At 40.6% G+C, this 21,994-nt stretch overlaps 1 protein-coding gene across 1 annotated transcript in view; it reads right to left on the minus strand.

Annotated features, from left to right (window-relative positions):
* ATP13A4 (ATPase 13A4) overlaps positions 1-21,994 on the minus strand; it is a 130,748-nt gene that overhangs the window by 94,931 nt on the left and 13,823 nt on the right. Inside the window, exon 2 of the mRNA XM_034999838.1 lies at positions 5,659-5,832. Coding sequence (XP_034855729.1) covers positions 5,659-5,832 — 174 coding nt within the window. The remainder of the gene's footprint in view (positions 1-5,658; positions 5,833-21,994) is intronic.

A 21,994-nucleotide genomic window follows, 5' to 3' on the forward strand; every position in this document is an offset into this window, starting at 1 on the left:
TACAATGAGATATCACCTCACACTGGTCAGAATGGCTAAAATAAAAAACACAAGAAACAAATGTTGGTGAGGATGTAGAGAAAAAGGAACCCTCACACACTGTTGGTGGGAATGCAAACTGGTGCGGCCACTGTGGAAAACAGTATGGAGGTTCCTTAAAAATATAAAAATAAAACTACTCTACAATCCAGTAATTGCACTACTGGGTATTGACCCCAAAAATACAAAAACGCTAATTTGAAAGGATATATGCACTCTTATGTTTATTGCAGCATTATTTACAATAGCCAAATTATGGGAACAGCCCAAGTGTCCATCAATAGATGAGTGGATAAAAAAGATGTGATACACACACACACACACACACACACACGACTATTATTCAGCCATAAAAAAGAATGAAATCTTGCCATTTGCAAGCCATGGATGGAGCCAGAGAGTATAAAGCTAAGTGAAATAAGTCAGTCAAAGAAAGACAAATACCATATGATTTCACTCATATGTGGAATTTAAGGAACAAAACAAACAAGCAAAGGGAGACAAAAGAGAGCGAGAAAGAGACAAACCAAGAAACAGACTTACCTGGAGACAACAAACTGATGGTTACTGGAGAGGAGGTGGGAGGGGGATGGGTAAAATAGGTTATGGGGATTAAAGTGTACACTAAAAAAATAAGTAAGTAAATAAATAAATAGCCCTAAGATAATGGCTTAAAAACTATTTGTCTTAACAGAATCATTTCTGATAGGAGAACACACAGAATCTCAGGGCTCTCTGACTGGAGGTCTAAGGAAAAACCACATTGAAATAGGGGGTAGGGGAATGTGAGTCAGAAGAGGAAATGTGTACCTAAAAGAAATATAATACTATCTTCTCTGACTTTCTCAACCATGACCTTTAACTTTAGCATCTTTGTAAGAAAGTGCTGGTAAATGAGAGACTATGGACACTGAGAAACAAACTGAGGGTTCTAGAGGGGAGGGGGTGGGGGGGATGGGTTAGCCTGGTGATAGGTATTAAAGAGAGCACGTACTGAATGGAGCACTGGGTGTTATATGCAAACAATGAATCATGGAACACTACATCAAAAACTAATGATGTAATGTATGGTTATTAACATAACATAATAAAATAAAAAATAAATTTAAAAAAAGAAAGTGCTGGTAAAAACCATAAGACCATTTATTACAGATTAAATTCAATTTATTTAATTGAATAAAATAAATATCGAACACCTGCTGTGGCCATGTACTAGGTGATGTGGAGAGTGAAAAGTAAGTCATAGTTACTGTTTTCAAAAAGCCTATAATCTAATAAAAGAAAAAACTATAAAAAAACTATAAACTATTTAAAAAAACTATAAATTGTAGCATAGTGGGAAAAGACTCTGGATTTAGAGGGTCAGAAGGCAGGTGCAAGTCTACACTATTCCCTTTTCCTGGGCTATTTGTCTACACTATTCCCTTTTCCTGGGTTATTTCCCACGTGCCCCTCCCCACCAGCCACCATCACCTTTTGACTCATCATCCTTTGGAGCTTGGAAAGGCTTTCTTGACTTGGTCAGAGCCCTATCTTATAATCCTACCATAACCATGAACCTTTGCTAAGCAGCACTTATAACAACTGAATGTTTACAGTTATTTGTGTAGTGATCTAATGAACTTCATGAGGTCAAGAACCTTGATTTGACTAATTGTTATGCCCCACTCCCTGCTCAGGAGCTACCACTGTGGCTGGCATACAACCTGTGCTCATCAAATTTATGAAGGAGGGAAAGAGGGAGAGAGGGCTAGGGAGGGGGAAAGCCTGGGTGATATTTACTAGGTTTACCAGACTGCAAAGGTGTTATCTGTATCCTCATCTGTAAAATAGAGACAGATGATAATGCCCACTTTCCAGGAATGTTATGGAATTATCTGAAATAGTCAATGAGATGCTGTTTTATAAAATGTGAAATGAATAGCATTTTAATACAAGGCAGATTGCAAAAAGCATTATAGCAGTCAGAGGTGAAAGAGAATGAAGGAAAGGTAATTAATTCCCCCCAGAATTGAGGCAGAGAATGGATCAGCAATGGAGAAGGAGGTAGATGGCTAAGGGATGAGTAGGTTTTCATAAATAGAGGTAGAACACCTACTTTCTATATTCACTCTGTAGAAAATGTGTGTGTGAGTGTGTGCATGTATGAGTTGAGTCCTCACCAGAATGTCACTCTACTGGACAGGGATTTCTATCTGTTTTGGTCATAGCCGTATTCCCAGTACCTATATAACAATGTCTGGTACATGACTGGTGCTCAGGAAGTATTTAGTGAATGAATAAATAACTGAATGAATGAAGAGGATAGAGAAGAGCAGAAGAAATGTTACGAGTAAAAGCATAGACAAAAAGTATCTGGCTCTCTTAGGAAATGGTGTTGATGTGAGGCAACTGGACTTGGAAAGACCAGGCTAAGAGAAAGAGGGAGAGATGAGTCAGGGATCCAGAATATGTGAATACAAACACTGGTGGCTGAAGAGCATCCTGGGGAGCTGGTGGACTTTGGATGCCATTTGCATGGCTGATTTGCAGAATTTCTGAGTTTCCTAACTAAAGCCCCTAGCACTGACATCTTTAGATAAAACAGAAGGGAAATGCTCCCCATTAAAACACTGAAATGAAACACCCTGACTCAACCTAGTAACCACTCATCACATTCTCCTCTGCACATCATGGATCTTTGACAACATGTGACATATGACAGGGAAGGAAAAAAATGCATCTGTAATTATAATAAAGATGAAAACTATGAAAATCATCAGGAGCATCTTAATTCAAAACACCAATGAATGTAAATCATACAATTTGCATAGAAATGTGGCAACCCTACAGTTATTAGTTAAAATCCAGAAGTAGATGAATAATGAATAAAATGCCACTTTTAAAATTATAAAATAAAAGTGTAATTACTCTTATATTTTGGAAAAATCTCCCTGTTAGAGGGGCTTAATAAGAGATGGGGAACTGAAGGGCGCCTGGGTGGCTCAGTTGGTTAAGCGACTGCCTTCGGCTCAGGTCATGATCCTGGAGTCCCTGGATGGAGGCCCGCATCGGGCTCCCTGCTCTGCAGGGAGTCTGCTTCTCCCTCTGACCCTCCCGACCCTCCCCCCTCTCATGCTCTCTCTCTCTCAGTCTCTCTCTCTCAAATAAATAAATAAAATCTTTAAAAAAAAAAAAGAGATGGGGAACTGAAAATAAACTGAATGCTAAAGACTTTTTAGTCAGTTACATCATGGCCTCCCCTTTTTTTTAATGTTAAGAAACGACTACCTAATCAGTATCTGTGATAATGATCTGTAATCTTACCAGTGTGAGATTGATGATAAATACCAAGTACTGATTTTTTTAATAACATGAAAAATAGACATATAACACATTTTCAGGTAGGAGTCTTTTTAGCTCTCTTTAATGGGAAGTCTTTATAGCCCAGCTGTCATAATATAATTCAAATAAAAAAATTTTAAGGTGTCATTTAATGCAAATAACCTAGCCACAGACTTAAACTATCGGGGCCCAAAGCACATTTTTATCTAAGGCTCAGATAGTAAGAATGTTTGATATAATTGAGTTCTTATCTAATTACATAAAGACTAATTTAGAACCTCATTTATTTGGAAAGTCTCTGGCATAGCAAATCCATTTAAAATGACACATAAGAGGAGGTAATTAAAAATTAAAGTTGAAATCAAGATGAAAAAGGCAAGATTGAAGCTGGTTTAGACTGCTCTGGTTAGTCGTGGAGGGCAGTGAAATGGGAGAAGGGCTTAAAAGGCTTTGAAAGAGACAAAGAAAGAGGAGGAGGATGGATCACAGCACCCTAAGGCACCGGTGCTCTTTAAAATTTTTCCAATACGTATCCAGTTGCAAAGTTGACCACATGCAACCAGGAGAGGTGACCTTATTGAGCATGGATGAGTTTTGGGGATTCGCAGGCACTAGACCTCTATCCCATGTCCCCCATCCTGGAAGGGAACACTCCTGGCTAAAAAGGGAAGGACACAACATCCAGACAAGCAGACCGTTATATGGGGTGCACCTAGTCTGTAGCAGGATCTTTTGTACAGCAAGCTCTCGGAGCTGCTCCAGCAACAATACGTTCACACTCAGTCACAATTAAAACGGTCTTTGATGACATATTTTACAGTTTGCAAAGGGCTTTTACATACACAACCTCACTTCATCCTCACACCAGTGCAAGCAAGAACAAGTACGTTTCCTAGGCCTACTTCCCAAGTGGAGATTTTGAGGTCCTGAAAGGTTAAGTGACACTCCTGAGTGAGTGTAACACACCTAGAGTGCTAGGACCTCTTGAATCCCGTATCCCAAACTGTACATTCATTCCCTGTTGGTTGACAATTTGTTTATTTCTCTTACTGGATGTTTCTTTCTCTTGTGTCCCTCTTCATTTTCCCTTTACACACGTCCCCCTCCAGTTCTCTCACTTTCCTCCCTTCCCTTGCCCTTTTCTTGTTCATTTCCTCCCATTCCTATTTGTGCCTTGGCATTGCTGCCAGCAATCTCAGATCCAAAGAGCGTGGTGGTGCACTCTGCAAGGCAGAAAGCTGTTCTGTTCCTGAGGCTGTTTCTGCAGCCGCAAGAGCGTTGCCCCCTGAGAGCAATAATAGAACTTGGGAGGAGGTGCCTCCCGTATCATAGTTATAAGACTTGTTGCTATCCTCCCCTCTTGCTGCATTAAATAGTGTGTTTATCTAGAGAGAGTGCTATATATAGAAAGAAGCTAATAGCCCAGCAGAGGTTCATTTATCAATAGTTTGGTTGTCATTCTGGGTCATTTGGGCTGATGCATTGTGAGAAACGCTCACTAAGTCAGCCAGAGATGGGTCATTCTGTGAGACTCTACTTTGACTCCCATCAATAGGAATAGCCACTTCAGCCTATCAGCCACCACATATTTATGGAATCCCCACCACATACAGGAACTAGGGATGCAGCAATTAGCAAATTAGAAATAATCCCTTCTGTTGTGGAGCTGACATTCCAGCAGAAACAGGAACGACATACGTTGCCTAAGTGTAATGAATGTTAGGAAGAAGTAATAGCTGAGCAAATTCAGGGAAACTCGCCTAACACCAGGCGAGTTTAGCAGAGAGAGAAAATGAGCTCAGAACAAGACGGCTGCATTTTTTTTTTTTTTTACCCTAGCATATCTGCAGGATGCAACACACTCCCTCAAAGATTGTGGCTCTTTCAAATCAACAGAAGACAGCATCCTCTTCAGAGGGGTGCTCCCCATCTCCTCCCCACCACTCCCCATCCCTTCCTGCAAAGTTGCTCCAAAGGGACTAGGATAGGTATGATACATCAGGACATAGGAGAAGCATCCATGTGAATTTTTTATCTTGTTGCCTGACTTAACTACTTCACATTACCCCTTACTTTTAGCTATTCAGATGGTTATTCAGGCTCTAATATTCATAAGACTCACAAGTTTAAAAGTAGGTTTTCTTAATGAACTCCCATCATACACAAATTATTGAGTTCTTGGTAAATAAATGCAAGGCTGTGATGGAATTTTCCACGTGCACATCTCCCACAGCCATCCTGTAATGAGCTGTCCAGGAGAAAGGGCCACCAGTACAAAGCCAGATGCACACTTACTGTTGTCCTCAGCAACACGACGTCTGCCTCTTGCAAGGAACATGGGACACAATTTGCCCACACATGCCAAGCGGGTCTCCAGTAAAACACCAAGGGGAGAATCCCAAATGAGAAGATGGATCCGGCAAGACAGAGGGTTTTCCGGCAGCCTTGAGTCCGGTAGCCAAATATCTCCTGGGGAAGAACCAAAATGACCCCAAATATTGGTTAAGCACAGTAAATAGCAAATGAACCAGTTGGGATTTTGGTGATAAAACTGGGGGCGGAGAGTGAAGAAGTCGAGGAGAGATTGAGAAAGTGGAGAAGAATCCCTAACAAAATACCACATGATCCCAGGCCTCCAGGGAGTCACAATCAAACTGGGAAACTCAGTTTCTATAATTCGAGCACCTGGCTATCCTGTGCCAAACACTGTGCTAGGTGATACGTTATCTTAAGTCTCTTGAGCATTCCTTGAATAGAATAATATTACCCTCATTCATAAATGATAAGGCTGAGCTCAGAAAGCCTGAATGGAAAGACCTGGCCAAGGCCACAGAGCTAGGAAGTTCTGCTTCCAAGATTCAAACCCAGGTTTGATCCACAGCCTTCACAGACATGACCATGAGATATGTGACGGGAGGAACAGATGACAGCAACAACCAATGATTCCCCTGGCTGGGACCAGCAGCCACATGGGCAGGACAGAACCAGGCCCTGAGTGTGGAGTCTGGATGTGATGAAAGTGTTTGACCCACAAGAGGATGAACAACTCACTGCGAACCTGCCGTTGGGGGTTTGGGCTGGAGTTGTGCATTCCCACCCTCTACCTTTGTTCAGTTGCAAAAAGAATTTTACACCATGGGGGAAAACCCTTAGAAACTATTTGGGTTATTGAACCCTTGCTATGAGCTGGGAGGGGATTTGAGACCCTGGATGATACAAATATGAGCAAGATAAGAGTCTTCTAATATATTTATAATCCAGACAACCTTCTTCCTTCCAAGTATAGCCTGAGACAGAATGGAAAACCAGCCCTTAAGTTTATGGCCTCAGTTCCACAGTTACATCACACAAAGTCAAAAGTATACGTTCTACTGATTCTCATAGCCAAAACTGAGAAGTCGAGTATCTTGGTTAAAAGCACATTCTCTGGACCAAGACACATTGGATGGAAAGCCTAACTCTGCCACTTCCTGGGTGTGACCCTAAGCAAGTTATTTAGCCTCTTTATTCTTCAGTTTCTCATCCATAAGATGGGGTGGTGATAGGACCCACTTCACAGGGTTATGGTAAAGATTAAATGAGTTACTATGTGTAAGTGCTACGCATGCGTTTGTTGCCGCGGCTGCTCGTGCCGCCGGCACTGCTACTTCTACTATCATCTAGCCATTTCCCCGGAAGTAGACCTGAAATTCTACCCCTCAGTTTATTGGCATTTAGATCTAAGAATTCCTAGTGTCAATAGTTCTGCTCCTGCTAGGATTGCCTGGTAGGATAACAAGGGAGCTGGAACATGTAACTTTAAATCAGCCACCTTCTCTGTCTCACCTGATAAAGATTACATTATCAGAGGGGTTTCTGTGATCCTTGGCTAAAGGCTGTTTTCATGTGTAATTTTGGGGGGCCTTCCTCATATTAGCAGTGCATGCAGGTGCTGACTGTCTGCCTTAGGTATTGTCCACATTTTCCATGCCTTGGATAAAATGTTCACATTAACTCAGAAACAGAAGCTCTTGGCTGATTTTGCAAACTAGAATGTCTATCTTGCCATGAATCCTCTTTTGTTCCAAACTCTAGCTCTTGCTCTCCAGCTGCCAAGCCAGGAATGGTTCTACCTACTCATCATTCCTGAAGCAATGCTTTATTGACCTCACATTGAGCAGGATCCCAATCCTAAATCCCATACCTGTCCTGAGTCTACCCCCATCATCTTTTCCCATGTGCTTTTTTTTTTTTTTAAAGATTTTATTTATTTATTTGACAGAGACAGAGACAGCGAGAGCAGGAACACAAGCAGGGGGAGTGGGAAAGGGAGAAGCAGGCTTCCCACTGAGCCAGGAGCCCGATGTGGGACTCGATCCCAGGACCCTGGGATCATGACCTGAGCCGAAGGCAGTCGCTTAACCAACTGAGCCACCCAGGCGCCCCCCATGTGCTTTTTAATGTTTCTACATTTTGAAACAGGTCAACTTCTACCTGACAACCTAGACATTATATCATATTTTTTGAATGTTATATTTAAAAGTTTATTTATATTGTCCATCAATTGAGCCCCCCATGCAATATGTCTGAGTTACGCCAATTCTAGAAGCACAAATCTCCCTGTTACCATGCATTCTTTTATGGGCTATGCAATGAGAGCCCTCTATAGTTTCCAAATTGTCTTCATGTTCATTATCAAAATAATGTAAGCAGGAATTACTATCTTGAATTTCCAGCTAAGAAAACTGAAGTTTAAAGTTATTATATACAATAGATATGATTAGCAACTATTACTGGTAACAATGATAGCAGCTAACATTTATTGAGCACTTCAAAGCCCTTCACCAAGGACTTTTCATCTACTCTCCCATTTAGTTGAAAGAGATTAAATAAGTTTCTCAAAGCATAAGGCTCATCAGTAACTCAAAACTAGACCTCCGGTCTAGACCTCTGCAGCACAGGGTGAATAATGTGAGCTAGTCATTTCCACTCTAAGGCTCTTCTTCATTCTGCCTTAGATTTCAGCTCAATTTAACAAACAATTTTTAAGTGTCCACCAAAGAGCAGACATGTGCTAGACACAGAGATGAAGGAGACAATGCCTCTAGCCTCAAGGAGCTCATTAGTTTAATGGAAAGGGAGACACACAAACAGATAAGAATAAACAAGGTTAGAGCAATAAAAGGATTATATAGAGGAATGACTATATAAATTGTCATCTGAATTGGGTGCTACTAATAAAAACACTGGTACAGCAGGCCAGGTGAATATCCCCTAGTTACACCAGAGTGTTGCTTCCAAAGCTTGCCTGCTCTCAGTTCTGTGGACACTATATCAGTTAGTAGTTCATGACCAATAATCCATTACCAAACTTTTGGTAGAAAGGCTGGAATAATGTGGACAAGGAGTGTTCAATTACTGCTTATTGAAGTGAGTTGAATTGTCCTGACTAGAAGTAAATTGCTTTGCAGGGACTATTAATAGATATTGGATTTAAAATTGCAAAAATTAGCATGGTGCTGTTTGTTATGACCCTGTAGCAGTTTACCTCCTACATTATGGAGTGCCTCCCTCATCCCTGAAAATGCTTGAGGGAGCCATCTTGCTACTCTGCACTCCACCTACCCTTACCTCCCACAAAAAGGAATCTATTGGCCAAAAAAAAAAAAAAGAGAGAGAGAGAGAAAATGTCAAAAGAATATCACACTCATGGCAGTCTACATGCATTATGAAATAGCACACTGTCCCTTTCTTTATCTCCCCTGCTACCCATAGATTCTTCTGTTCCCTCTCCCTGGAGATCTAGGTCCTTTGCATTCCTAAGGGCTTAATCTTTGGCTGCCGGGTGTCCAGGTCTTCTCCTCTGCAGAGCACCTACATTCAAGAAGTCAAACTTATGTGATCCAAAGCAGTGGTTTCAACTACCTCAACCAACAGACCCCCTTAAGTCTGTAGACCGCATTACCAGAAAAAAAATACACACAGATGCTTACAAATAGACTTCTCCATAGAGATTAGGGAGTTCCCACAGTCTAAGTAAGACCCTTCCCTAGAAGGTTCATAAGGCTGAATCAAGGCTGATCTTTCCAGAGTTTACACTCTGTACCTGAACTTAGGGCCTGACACTAGGTGAGCATTTAATGAGCGTAGAGGTATGAAGACAATGCTTCTGGAAATGCACATGAGAGGGTGATGAGAGCAGGACATTGGCTGACTCCAGGAAGCTTTAAGGGTAATGTCATCATCTGGGGGCTCACCAAATCCTGAAAGTGGCTCTCAGCCTTCTAGTCCCAGACCCTGCTGGCAGAACTCTTCTCAGAGAGAAGATTCAAGCTCACCAGGTCCAAGAGACTGGTTGGAATGAGAGAGTGAGATGTATGTAACCATCACAAGACCAGATGAATACATGGGTAGGTATTAAGAGTTTGTTCTCTTCCCAACAGCACTGTCTCTGGGGGTGGCTGTCCTGCCAGTGGAGCTGTATGCAAGCATAGTACTTAAAATGGGCTCTGGACTCTTCTCTGACCATCTCCTACCCTGACTGACATGGCTTCTTTAAACATTGTAATTCGGGTGCCTGGATGGCTCAGTCATTGGGCGTCTGCCTTCGGCTCAGGTCATGGTCCCAGGATCCTGGGATCGAGCCCCACATTGGGCTCCCTGCTCCGTGGGAAGCCTGCTTCTCCCTCTCCCACTCCCCCTGCTTGTGTTCCCTCTCTCGTTGTGTCTCTCTCTGTCAAATAAATAAAAATAAATAAATATATAAATAAACATTGTAATTCATTCAATCAAATTACAGTCAAATCCCATTAGCCTGGAAGCTGTTTATTCTCTTTAAGACAATTTTGCATTTCTTTACTGGCTCCATTAAATATTTGAAAGTTTAAGTGATTTGTTTTTTAAAAGTTTATCTCCTTTATTATAATCTTTTTTCCCTTATTTCCAAATTTTGGGTCTGAGGAGAATGTTTCACTGTACTAAATTGTACTAAATGAATGCAATTTATATCACTGTTTATCCCCACCACACACCCTACTCCAATTTCTACCTCAGTAGTTTCTTTTTTTTTTTTTAATTTTATTATGTTATGTTAGTCACCATACAATACATCATTAGTTTTTGATGTAGTGACCCACGATCCATTGTTTTCGTATAACACCCAGTGCTCCATGCAGTACGTGCCCTCCTTAATACCCATCACCGGGCTAACCAATCCCCCCTCCCCCCTCCCCTCTAAAACCCTGTTTGTTTCTCAGGTCCATAGTCTCTCATGGTTCATCTCTCCCTCCAATTCCCCCCGCCCATTTTCCCCTTCCTTCTCTTAATGTCCTCCATGTTATTCCTTATGTTCCACAAATAAGTGAAACCATATGATAGTTGACTTTCTCTGCTTGACTTATTTCACTTAGCATAATCTCCTCCAGTCCCATCCATGTTGATGTAAAAGTTGGGTATTCATCTTTTCTGATGGCTGAGTAATATTCCATTGTATATATGGACCACCTCAGTAGTTTCTTGCTCGACACTTTAATGCTGAAGGATGATTTCCCAAAGGTCCCCTAAGTTCATTTGACTTCTAGATCAAAGTGAGATATTCTCAACCTGAATGAACAAATACAGAAATCTTAAACTGGAGGCTCAAGAAGAATGGCCTGCAGACAGGTTTCTTGTTGGCCTGGTAAGCATTTCTTAAAACTTTATATTGGTCCCCCAGTTACTTTCACATAAACATTCCGATTTCTAGCTTTTCTTTAAGATAAATCAGAAATCATGACAGCTCTGTACCCATATTCTTGTACCAGAACAATCAGCTGGAAAGCACCAAATAACCCAGGAATTATCCCAACACCATCCGTTGAGAGAGAGGAGGAGGCCCTGCAGTATATTCATACAATGGGATCTTACACAGCACTTCAGACAAATCAGCTCCAGCCAACACTCCACAATGTGGATGACTCTTAGTAACATACTAGTAAGTGATAAAAGTCAGTGCAGACAATTACATAAGCATGGAAACATTTTTACAAAGTTAAAAACAACAAAAATTTAAAATGTATTTTTGGGATAGACTTAAATAAAAGAAAGCTACATCAAAAGGAAGGCATTGATTGATGAAGGCAAGGGATTGATGAAGGCACAATATAGGACAATGGTTACCCCACTGAGGCAAGGCAGGACCACATTGTCAAATGTAGACTATTGTCAAGGTCCTAGCTTTTGCTGGGGGTGGTGGGGTCATCACGTTATTACAAAGAACTGATTAAAGAGCTAACTGAATTAATGCAATGCAGCATTGACAAGCAATGAGAGTGTCAGGAACCAAGGATTATGGACAATCTAATTGTGAGCACCTGAAGGAGAAAAGGAAGAAAGAATTGATCAGAGTAAGAGATGCCCCCCTTTAAATGAGTAGGTGGTCCCCTATCTCTCATGGTCCCTGCCATGCTTTCTCTTTCCCTCCACACTGAGGCCATATGTCAGATTCATTTCTCATCTCATACTGGGCCCACTCATCAGAGTTACAGCCTCATCCTGTAGGCCAGTGGTTCTCAACCAGGAGTGACTCTGCCACCAGGGGACATTTGGCAATAGCTGGAGATATTTCTGGTCCCTCTCAACTAGGTGAGAGGTGATACTGACATAGCTTCTAGGTCAAGGCTAGGAATGCTATTAAATATCCCTCAACGCAGTTAAACATCTTACAGTGCAGAGGACAGCTACTCTTCAACCTCCACAACAAAAACTTCTCTGGCCCCAAACAAAGCTGAGATTGAGAGACCTGAGTGGGTAATGAGTTTCCCCCACCAAACCTAAGCAAGTCTTTAGGTCCTAGTGCCTAGGATGTCCTCCTTGGCATAGAGAATTTTGATACTGAAATCTATGGTAAAAAAGGATTCCCACTTCACGACAAGTGCCCACTAAGATCAGTAGTAGTGGGTGCAGTAGCTCATTTTGCAGATGAGGAAAACTGAAGTGTTAAGAGAGAAAGCAAATTGCCCTAGTGGTCTGCACCTGCCTCCCTCCCCAAACTAAGCCACTCTTGCACCACTTCATTCTGCCCTGGCCATGCCAGCCACAGTCCCGGAGCCCTTTTCTGCCTCGGGGTCTTCCCACGGCTGGCTATCTCTCGTCTGTGGAAGCCTCCTTTAAGTCTGTCCTTCTCAGAGAGGTCTTAGCTAATCTCCTATATAAGCCCCTGATCTCACCCACCCTTTATAATACCTTTTTAGCATTTTCACAATTTGTACTTAGTATATTTTGCTTGCTGCTCTAACTCCCTCTTTTCCACCCCCCACAAGACTTTAAGTTCTATCAATTCAGGATCCTTTCAAGTTTGTTTCCTCCAATATGTTTACCTAGCCCCTGGCACATTATCTGCATTTAGTAGGCACTCGGCAAATAAGTGCTGAATGGATGACTAAATCAGTGAGTGACTGTACTAAGGGAAAGAGGGAAGGGAGGAAGGAAGGAAGGAAGGAAGGAGGGAAGGAAGGAAGGAAAGAGGGAAGGAGGGGGGAAGGAAGGAAGGAAGGAAGGAAGGAAGGAAGGAAGGAAGGAAGGAAGGAAGGAAGGAAGGAAGGTAGGTTGGTCTGGAAGGTAATGAACACTTACTCTTCTTGTTCCTAGCCCTAGTTTAACTGTATCCATTTCTTGGATTCTCTAAAAATTAAATCATTCCAAGGTATGGGGAAAAGGAAACAAACAACCTCAAAATACTGCTCTGCTTTGGTCATTAGGAAATGTATTTGCATTACACTCAAGTTAATCTTTAGTGCTGGGTTTCTTAAACAAGCGCTTTCATTTTTCTTTTTCTTCCTCCTTATTGTTTGTCTCTGGGAGCTGAAAAGATGCCAAAGGTAAGACTGAGTCTCACAAACTCCTTACCTTCAACAGAAGCAAAACAAGGGTCTGGGCTGCAAGGAGCAAACTGATTTAGACCTCTGCTGCCCAGGCTGCTGTTCTGGACCAAAAGGTGTGTTCACAATTACCTGTGAGTGAACTATACTAATTTCCCAGTCTTGGAAATTCCTCTACAAAAAAACAAAATTATTTTAGAAATGGATAAAGAAAATATCACCACTCCAACTAAAAAGTGACTTTCGAAATAGAGAAATACGTCACTACTTAACAGCTGAGTACCATTTTCCATTAACAATGTTGAATTCCATTAACTCATGGCAAGCTTGTGCCTTGAGGGGATCCTTAGGAGTCTAGTGACCTGTCCACCATTCACTATCCCATGACAAATAGTTGGAATGTCACTTAATTTCACTCCCAGCTCTGGATTCTCACTTCTCTCTCATTCCTAGCTTTGGAATGTCATTTCTCTGGCCATTGACTCCTGGTTCTCTTGCTAAAGCCTTACTTCACACAATTATTATAGGAAACAGTGGAATGACACCTGTGTCAGGTGTCAGGCCCCAGAACTAAGGAATTCATCATAAAAATGTTTAGGTGCTACCTCCAAGCATAAAGTCTCCAGGCATCTTTCCTTAAGTTCGACTCAAATTGCCCACTGTGTCTAAGGCCATGGGTAAAGTAGGTCTGCTAGAGGTAAGTTTCCCACCCTCCAGGGGCTGAGAAGGGAGATAATGAATTAAATAAATTAGTAATTAATTAATTAAAATATGATTCTGGGCAGAAAATATTAAGTGTCATCTGAAGAACATTGGGAGAAAAATGCTATTAGGTTCAAAGAGATGAGGATGTCCAACTGAGATGATAATTAGGAAGCGCTTTCCGGGAGCATTGTTCCTCGAGGTGGACTTGGAGAGGATTGGAATTTCAACAGTCAGGAAAGGAAGGTAGAAGAGTCACTCCAATTGGAGGAACTAACCCTGAGCAAAGGTGTGGAGTCGGAAAATATGGAGGTGTATTTCAGGACAAAATGCCAATTTAAGGTAGAAAGTCAATGTACTGTGGTGTTAGAATTAATCCAGTCATGTCAGGCCAGTTAATGCACTTTTGGGAGGGACTTTGGGACTCAGGGATGTGTATTCTACCGCAGCTGGCCAGTGGCCAAAAGTTGCTGAATCCTTAAAATCTACACCTCCATCTTTCCCCCTCCACACCCGGCAAGTGGACCTCTCGTGGCTTCCCTAAAACTGGTGTCCTCAGGCAAAGTCAGGGGAAGAGGCTGCTGCCTACAGCCTTTCTAGCTGGGCAGAATCTGATTATGGGAATAGGAAGAAGAGACGTGTATGGGACTTTAGTGTCCTCTGACTTAGTGGGGTTTCTTCTCTGCTCAGGATGCTTCCAGCCTGGGCTATGGAAACTCCTCTTTGTCACACCAGTTGGCTGGCTGAAAAACAAACTGTCCCACCTGTCAGTGGCAGGCAGGTTGGTAATACCCTGCCTAATTGTCCATCTAGCTTGGCTGAAGCTCATGAAAAATCAGTTCATGTAAAAAACGTCTTGTATGTCCTTATCACCCAAAATATTTATTTTTTTCCACATTCTGATTTAATCCTCACAACTCTATAAGGAAGTTAATATCAGCCATGGGCAAGAAATAAGGAAGGTGGGGTTCAAAGAAGTTAAAGAATGTACCCTTAGTCACCCTGCTGGTAGATAACAGAGCCAGGTCCTTCTTACTTAAAACTGTTTCCTTCCCAACCTCAGTCTGCCTCTCCTGAAGGCATTCCATCCTTAGCTCTCTGACATCCTCATTTGACAAGTGTCATGGGGGACATGGCTTGAACTCTTGCTAATTGCTAATGTTTGAGCTAGTGGAGGTGCTGCCCAGACAAGTTCTAGGTTCCCCTTAAACAGGTTTTCACAAGCTCAAACTGCAGAGGAAGAGGAAATAGGCAAGAGGGACTCCACCCAGCAACCAAACAGTGGTTTCTGCCAGCAACATCCTAATCTTCTGGTCTGGTGATCTTGGGCAAGAGACATTTCTTAGGTTCTCGTGGGGTGCTGAAATTAAAAATTCTCTTCTAATGACGTCTGAGTGACATAAGACAAAGTACAGACAGGTCAGTATGTGGGACTACTGACTTGTCTGGGCAGCCTACTCACTGAACAGGATAAAGATCCAAGACTGGGCAGGGCAGGGGAAAAGGTCACATTTAAAGGCCAAACACTTGGGTTCAAGACTGGCATTCATTTTGCCACTTACTAATTTTATCATCCGGAAGTCATTACCCCATCTAAAAGTTAAGAACACTAATGTTCACAAAACTGTTATGACAATGAAATGGAATAACAGTGGTAGAAGCATTATTCGAATAGAGGCTGTTGTTATTATGAGGGCAATTAGACTTAAGGTTAATTATTAAACCCTGAGGGATGCCCTGACGTGTCTGGCTCCTCCTTATCATTAAGATCTCAGCTTCCTTGACCACAGGGTCTCAGGAAGCCACCCAATCACTCTTTAGCACATCATCCTATTTTAAACCTCTGCAAGCCCTTATCTCCATCTAATATTTTTATTTGTTTATTTTTTTGTGATCCATTCCTAGCATGTAAGTTCCACAAGAGCAGAGCTTTGGTCTATCTTGTTCATTGCTGGATCCCTGTCACAGAGCAGAACAGTTCCCAGGACACGATAGGCCCACAGATATTGTTTGAATGCGCCAATGGCACCAATTATATGTTAATTCCTTAGATTGGAATATTATTAGACTGGTAAACAGAGAGGCAAGTGTCATGGGGGACACGGCTTGAACTCTGGCTAATTGCTAATGTTTGAGCTAGTGGAGGCCAAAAATGGTAACCATTGACTATTAACACCTGATGAATCATAGCAAACATCCAGTCAAACATCATTTTTCAGGGAAGAAAACTGAGACTTTTTTAAAGATTTATTTATTTATAAGAAAGAGAAAGAGTGGCAGGAGGGGCAGAGGGAGAGAATCTTCAAGCAGACTCCCTGCTGAGCATGGAGCCCAACACAGGGCTCAATCTCACAACCCATGAGATCATGACCCATGAGATCATGACCTAAGCCAAAACCAAGAGTCAGATGTTCACCGACTGAGCCACAAGGCACCCCAAAAGCTGATATTTTAAGAGAATTCTCAGATAAAAGCCCAGAGAGAGAGAGAGAGAGCAGAGGAAAAGCAATGATCTCCTTCCAAAGTCAGCCTCCTACTCTTTGACCAATAGAGAATTTATCCCAACCATAAATTGTATCCCTAAGTATTATTATTCATCTTTCTCCCCAGGTATGATTATTTGTTACTTACCATAAGATTTTAGAAAATGAAAGAGGGAGAAGTATGCTGTCATGAACTCTGAGAAAGATCAGAGATAACCCGATCTCATATTTCTTTCATAATGTGAAACTCCCACACCTCCAATGAAGCAACTCTACTTCCTGGGAAAGGCTGTTCCATTTTCAGACAACTCTACTAATAATTACACCATGTGACAGACATTAGGCTGGGGCCCAGCAGGTGTACTCGGAGCTCCCTCCCACTTAGCACACACGCACACACCAAACACTGCCCTTTCAACCAGAACAACTCCATTTCTACCTGTTCAAACAACATAAAATCGATATAAGTATATTGATTTCCATTACAAGTTTATGCCTAAACGGGGCCTGCATAGATAAAAATCATTTTGAAAAGCACTAGATTACCAAGCTCTCTCATTAAGAAGGCCAGAAATCTTTTCCACAGTTAGGCAGTGAGTTGAAAGCATTCGCTAGAACAATGGTCACCACTCGTTTTCAGAATGAGGAATCCTTTCTGAGCATTGCTGTTGAGAAATAAATTGTCAAGACCACTTTGGAAAGCACTTTGGCATTACACAGTGAAGTTAAAGATACACACACTGTGTGATTCAGCACTTCTACTTGTATCTCTTCTATGGAAACTTTACCAGAGTTACCAGGAGTAACTGGGTGTACCTGGGTACCAGGAGACACAAACAAGAAAAATTCAAAGCTGGAAACAATCCAAAAGTCCATCAACAATAGAATTGACTTTTTAGAAAGTATAGTCTTGCAATGATATATTCTGACACAATGCAAATAAACTGTAATTTTGTGCAGTAATATATATCTCACCAATCTAATAAGCAAAAGCAGCAAAACACAAAAGAATATAATCAGTGTGATTTCAATCACAGAAACCTCAAAAATATTGTTATGGTATGCATACATAGTTAGAAAAATATTTTTAAAGGCAAGAAAATTATAATTATACAAGCCAGGTGAGAGGTCACTTCTGCATGGAGTAGGGGCAGACAGCAGAGATGGGTCATAGTTAGGGCAGGCCCCAGGAGAACCTCTGGAGTGCTAGCAGTATTCTCTCTTCTGACTCAGGCAATGATCATACCAGTTTTGAATTATTATTAAATTGGCTGTATATATATATATTGCACATTTATGACATTTCAAAAACTGCCACACACTCTCAAGTGAGTTCTACTTTTGCTTCTGAAGGTTCTACCAGTGCTTGTTGGGCATGCATGGTCTTGAACCCAAAGCAATAACTTTAACACTTATCAAGAGTCACACCCCACAATTTTGCAATGCCCTCTCCCAGAAAAAAAAAAAAAAAAATCCTAGCAATCTTTAAAAACAGCATTCATATAAGACTCTCTCTATGATGCCTCCTCAGTCAGAATGAATCCTAAGTTTAAAATCGAACTCATTAACCACACACTCCTCTCTCCCTGCATTACCACCACCACCACTACACATCCAATTATAAGACTCAGAAATCCAGGAATTCTCTTTAATATTCTTCTCCTTCTCCCTCAACATCTAAGTAGTCCAAGGTCTAGTGATCATGTCCCCTAGATATTTCTCAAATTGGTCTCCTCTTCTCCATCCCTGATACTCCTGCCTTATTAGTTCAACCAGTGCTCACACTAGAATCCACTGCAAGAGTCATCATGTCCCAGGTTCACTTCTCTCTACACTGTTGTTCACATTGTTACAGAGTTACCTTTCTAAAGCAGACATCTGATTTCAATTCCTTATTAGAGTGACCAACCATCCAGTTTGTCCAATACTGAAGGATTTCTCAGGATGTGACCTTTAGTGTTAATGTCCGGAAAGTCTAGGCAAACCAGTGTGGTTGGTTACCTGCTTAAAACCCTTAAATCCCTTTAGAATGGCATGCAGAGTTCTTCCTAATCTTCCCCACACTATCTTTTCAGCCTCAACTCTCTGTTCTCCCAGTCCCACTCCACCACACACACATACACCCTGCACACCAGCTTTGCCAAGCTGCATTCAGTTCTCCGAATGGAATGTGCTTTGTTCCTTTACATCTCAGTACCTTTGTACATTGTGTCTGCTTGACTTGGAATGTCCTTCACCCTAACTGGGCTTGCTGCTAAACTCCTATTCATGCATCTAGATTCTTTTCAATCGGCACTTTCCCACTGAAGTCATCCAGGAATTGGTTGTAGCTTCTTCTGTGTTCTCACAGAAACTTGTATATTCTGTCAGAGCACCAGCCCACCGAAGTCTATCCTCCACCAGATATTGAGCCCTAGGACTTTTCATTGTATACCTAATAGCTTGCACAGGGACTCACACATATTAAGTGCTTAATAAATGAGGGAGGAAGGAAGGGAGGGAAGTAGGAAGGGGGGGAGGGAGAAAGGGAAGGAAGGGAAGGAGGGAGGGAAGGAGGGAGGGAAGGAGGGAGGAAGGGGAATGAAAATAAAGGAACTCTAGACCAATCTTCTTCAGGAACATAGAAGCAAAAATCTTCAACAAAATATTAACAAATAGAATTCAGCAATATGGTAAGAGAATTATAAACCATTACCAAGTAGGATTTATTCCAAGGATAGGAAGCTAATTTAACACTCAAAAATCAATCAATGTAATCCACCATGTTAACAGACTAAAAAAATGTTTTTTTTTTTGTTTTTTTTTTAAAGATTTTATTTATTTATTTGAGAGAGAGAATGAGACAGAGAGCATGAGAGGGAGGAGGGTCAGAGGGAGAAGCAGACCCCCTGCGGAGCAGGGAGCCCGATGCGGGACTCGATCCCGGGACTCCAGGATCATGACCTGAGCCGAAGGCAGTCGTTTAACCAACTGAGCCACCCAGGCGCCCGGTTTTTTTTAATTTAAAGATCACATGATCATAACAAATGACACAGAAAAAAACTTTTGACAAAATTTCACACACATTCATGATAAAAATTCTTAGGGAAATAGGAATGAAAACGAACTTCTTCAACTTGATAAAGAGCATCTTTAGAAACATACAGGTAGCACTAAATTTAATGATGAAACAGCAAATATTTTCCCACTGAAATTAGGAACAAGATGAGGATGTCTACTTTCACTGCTTTTATTCAACATAAGAGTTGTAGCTAGACAAGAAAAAGAAACAAACAGCATACAGATTTAAAACTGTTCCTACTTGCATGTGATAGATTTTTATATAGAAAATCTCAAGGAATCTACAAAAAAAACCCCTCATAAAACTAATAAGTTAGTTAATCATAGTAATAAGATGCAAGATAAACATATAAAAATCAATTAATTGTATTTCTATAACATTGAATACCAAAATTTGAAATACAAGACCATTTACAATCTCTCAAAAAATGAAATACTTAGGTGTAAATCTAACAAAACACACACAGGACTTGTATTTTGAAAACTATAAAATGCTGATAAGAGAAATCAAAGAAGACTCTAAATAAATGGAGAGATATACCACGTTCATGGTGTGGAAAACTTAACATAGCAAAGATTTTAATTCTCCCAAATTTAATATATAGATTTAACACAATTCCTATCAAAATCTCAGTAAGATTTTTTGTAGATATAAACAAAATTATTCTAAAATTTATATGGAAAGCAAATGAACTATATCAGCTAAAACAATTTTGAAAAAATGAGAATGAAGTGGAAGCAACAAGTCTACCTGATTTCAGGAATTATTATACACTTCCTTAATCAAGACTGTGTACATCATCACTGGCACATAGATCAATGGAACAGAATAAAAAACAAGAAATAGACCTATATAATTCTGCCCAACTGATTTTTGACAAATGTGCAAAAGCAATTCAATGAAGAAAAAAATAACCTTTTCAACAAATAGTGCTGGAGCAATTGGACATCCACATTACAAACACATTGCCACCACATATTCAATAAAGAACTAGTATCTAGAATACATAAAGAACACCCAAATCTCAACAGTAAAATATCAAACAATTCAATTAGATAATTGACAAAAGACATGAAAATACCCATGGCAAATAAGCACACAAAAAGATCTTCAAAATCATTAGCTATTAAGAAAATTCAAATTGAAACCACAATGAGATATTACTATATAGCTATATAGAGAATGGTTAGAGATAAATTGTCAGAATGGTTAAGATAAAAAATAGTGAAAACAGCAAATGCTGGTGAGGATTTGGAGAACCAGGATCACTCATACATTGCCAATGGGAATGTAAATAGTACAACCACACTGGAAAAAGTTTGGTAGTTTCCTTAAAAACTAAACATGAAACTACCATGCAACCCAGCAATTGCTCTCCTGAGCATTTATCCCAGAAAAATAAAAACCTATGCTCACATAAAAACCTATTCAAAATGTTTACAGCAATTTTATTCATAATAGCCAAACACTGGAAACAACTACAATGTCTTTCAACGGATTAATGGTTTAAATAAACCATGGCACCATGAAATATCACCAAAAACTACTCAGCAGTAAAAAAGAATGAACTATTGATACACAAAACAACTTAGATCAATCTCTAGGGAATTATGCTGGGTAAAAAAAAGTCAATCCCAAAGTTCACATACTGTATGATCTTATTTATATAACATTCTTGATATGAGAAAATTACAGAAACAGAAAGCAGAATAGTGGTTGCCAGGGCTTAGGGAGTAGGGATCGATGGGGAAAAAAATGGATGTGGCTATAAAAAGGCAAACGAAGGATACTTGTGATGATGGAAATGTTGTGTACCTTGACCTATCAGAGTGAATTCCCTGATTGTGATATTTTACTATAGTTTTGCAAGATATTACCAATGGGGAAAATGGGTAAAGCATACACAGAATCTCTGTGTATTATTTCTTGCAACTGAATGTGAATCTAAAATTATCTTTACAAGAAATAACTTTAAAAAAATGAATGTGTTGGACTGGATTATCTTTGAGTGACTTTCTCTATCTGAAATTCCATAATTTGGGAAATCTAAGGATCCACTGGCTCTTGATTATACATGGCTGTACTCTTTCCAACAGGTGAAGCTTCTTATATATCTGGTCACCAATGTTCATGCTGGTAAGTAAGGGTCCGGGCAACCTCAAAATGAAGATAAGTATGTAACTACATCAGACAGATCTTATAGATCTAGATCTATTTAGAGATGAAAAAAAAACAGAGGCCCAGCAAGGGGAAACTCCTCACACAAAATGAACGATTAATGGAAGAATCCAGATTAGAAAGAACCCAGGCTTCCAAACAGGGCACTTTCCACCACAGCAGTTTGTAAATATCTACTGACCACACTGACAGCCATTTAAATCCTTAAACACCACCCAGCCCAAGCCTTTCCAGAGCTCTCCTAAACCATCACTGGTGGATGCAAAAGTTGGACAACCCTAACAAGTAACACTTTAGTATGGCAATAAAGAAAAAAAAATTTTTAATAAGATCAGAAAAAAAAAAGAGAGATCAGAAGGAAAAGGGTAGGC

This window comes from Mirounga leonina, unplaced genomic scaffold, assembly GCF_011800145.1.
Source record: "Mirounga leonina isolate KUSES-001 unplaced genomic scaffold, KU_Mleo_1.0 Mir_115, whole genome shotgun sequence".
Taxonomy (NCBI): domain Eukaryota; kingdom Metazoa; phylum Chordata; class Mammalia; order Carnivora; family Phocidae; genus Mirounga; species Mirounga leonina.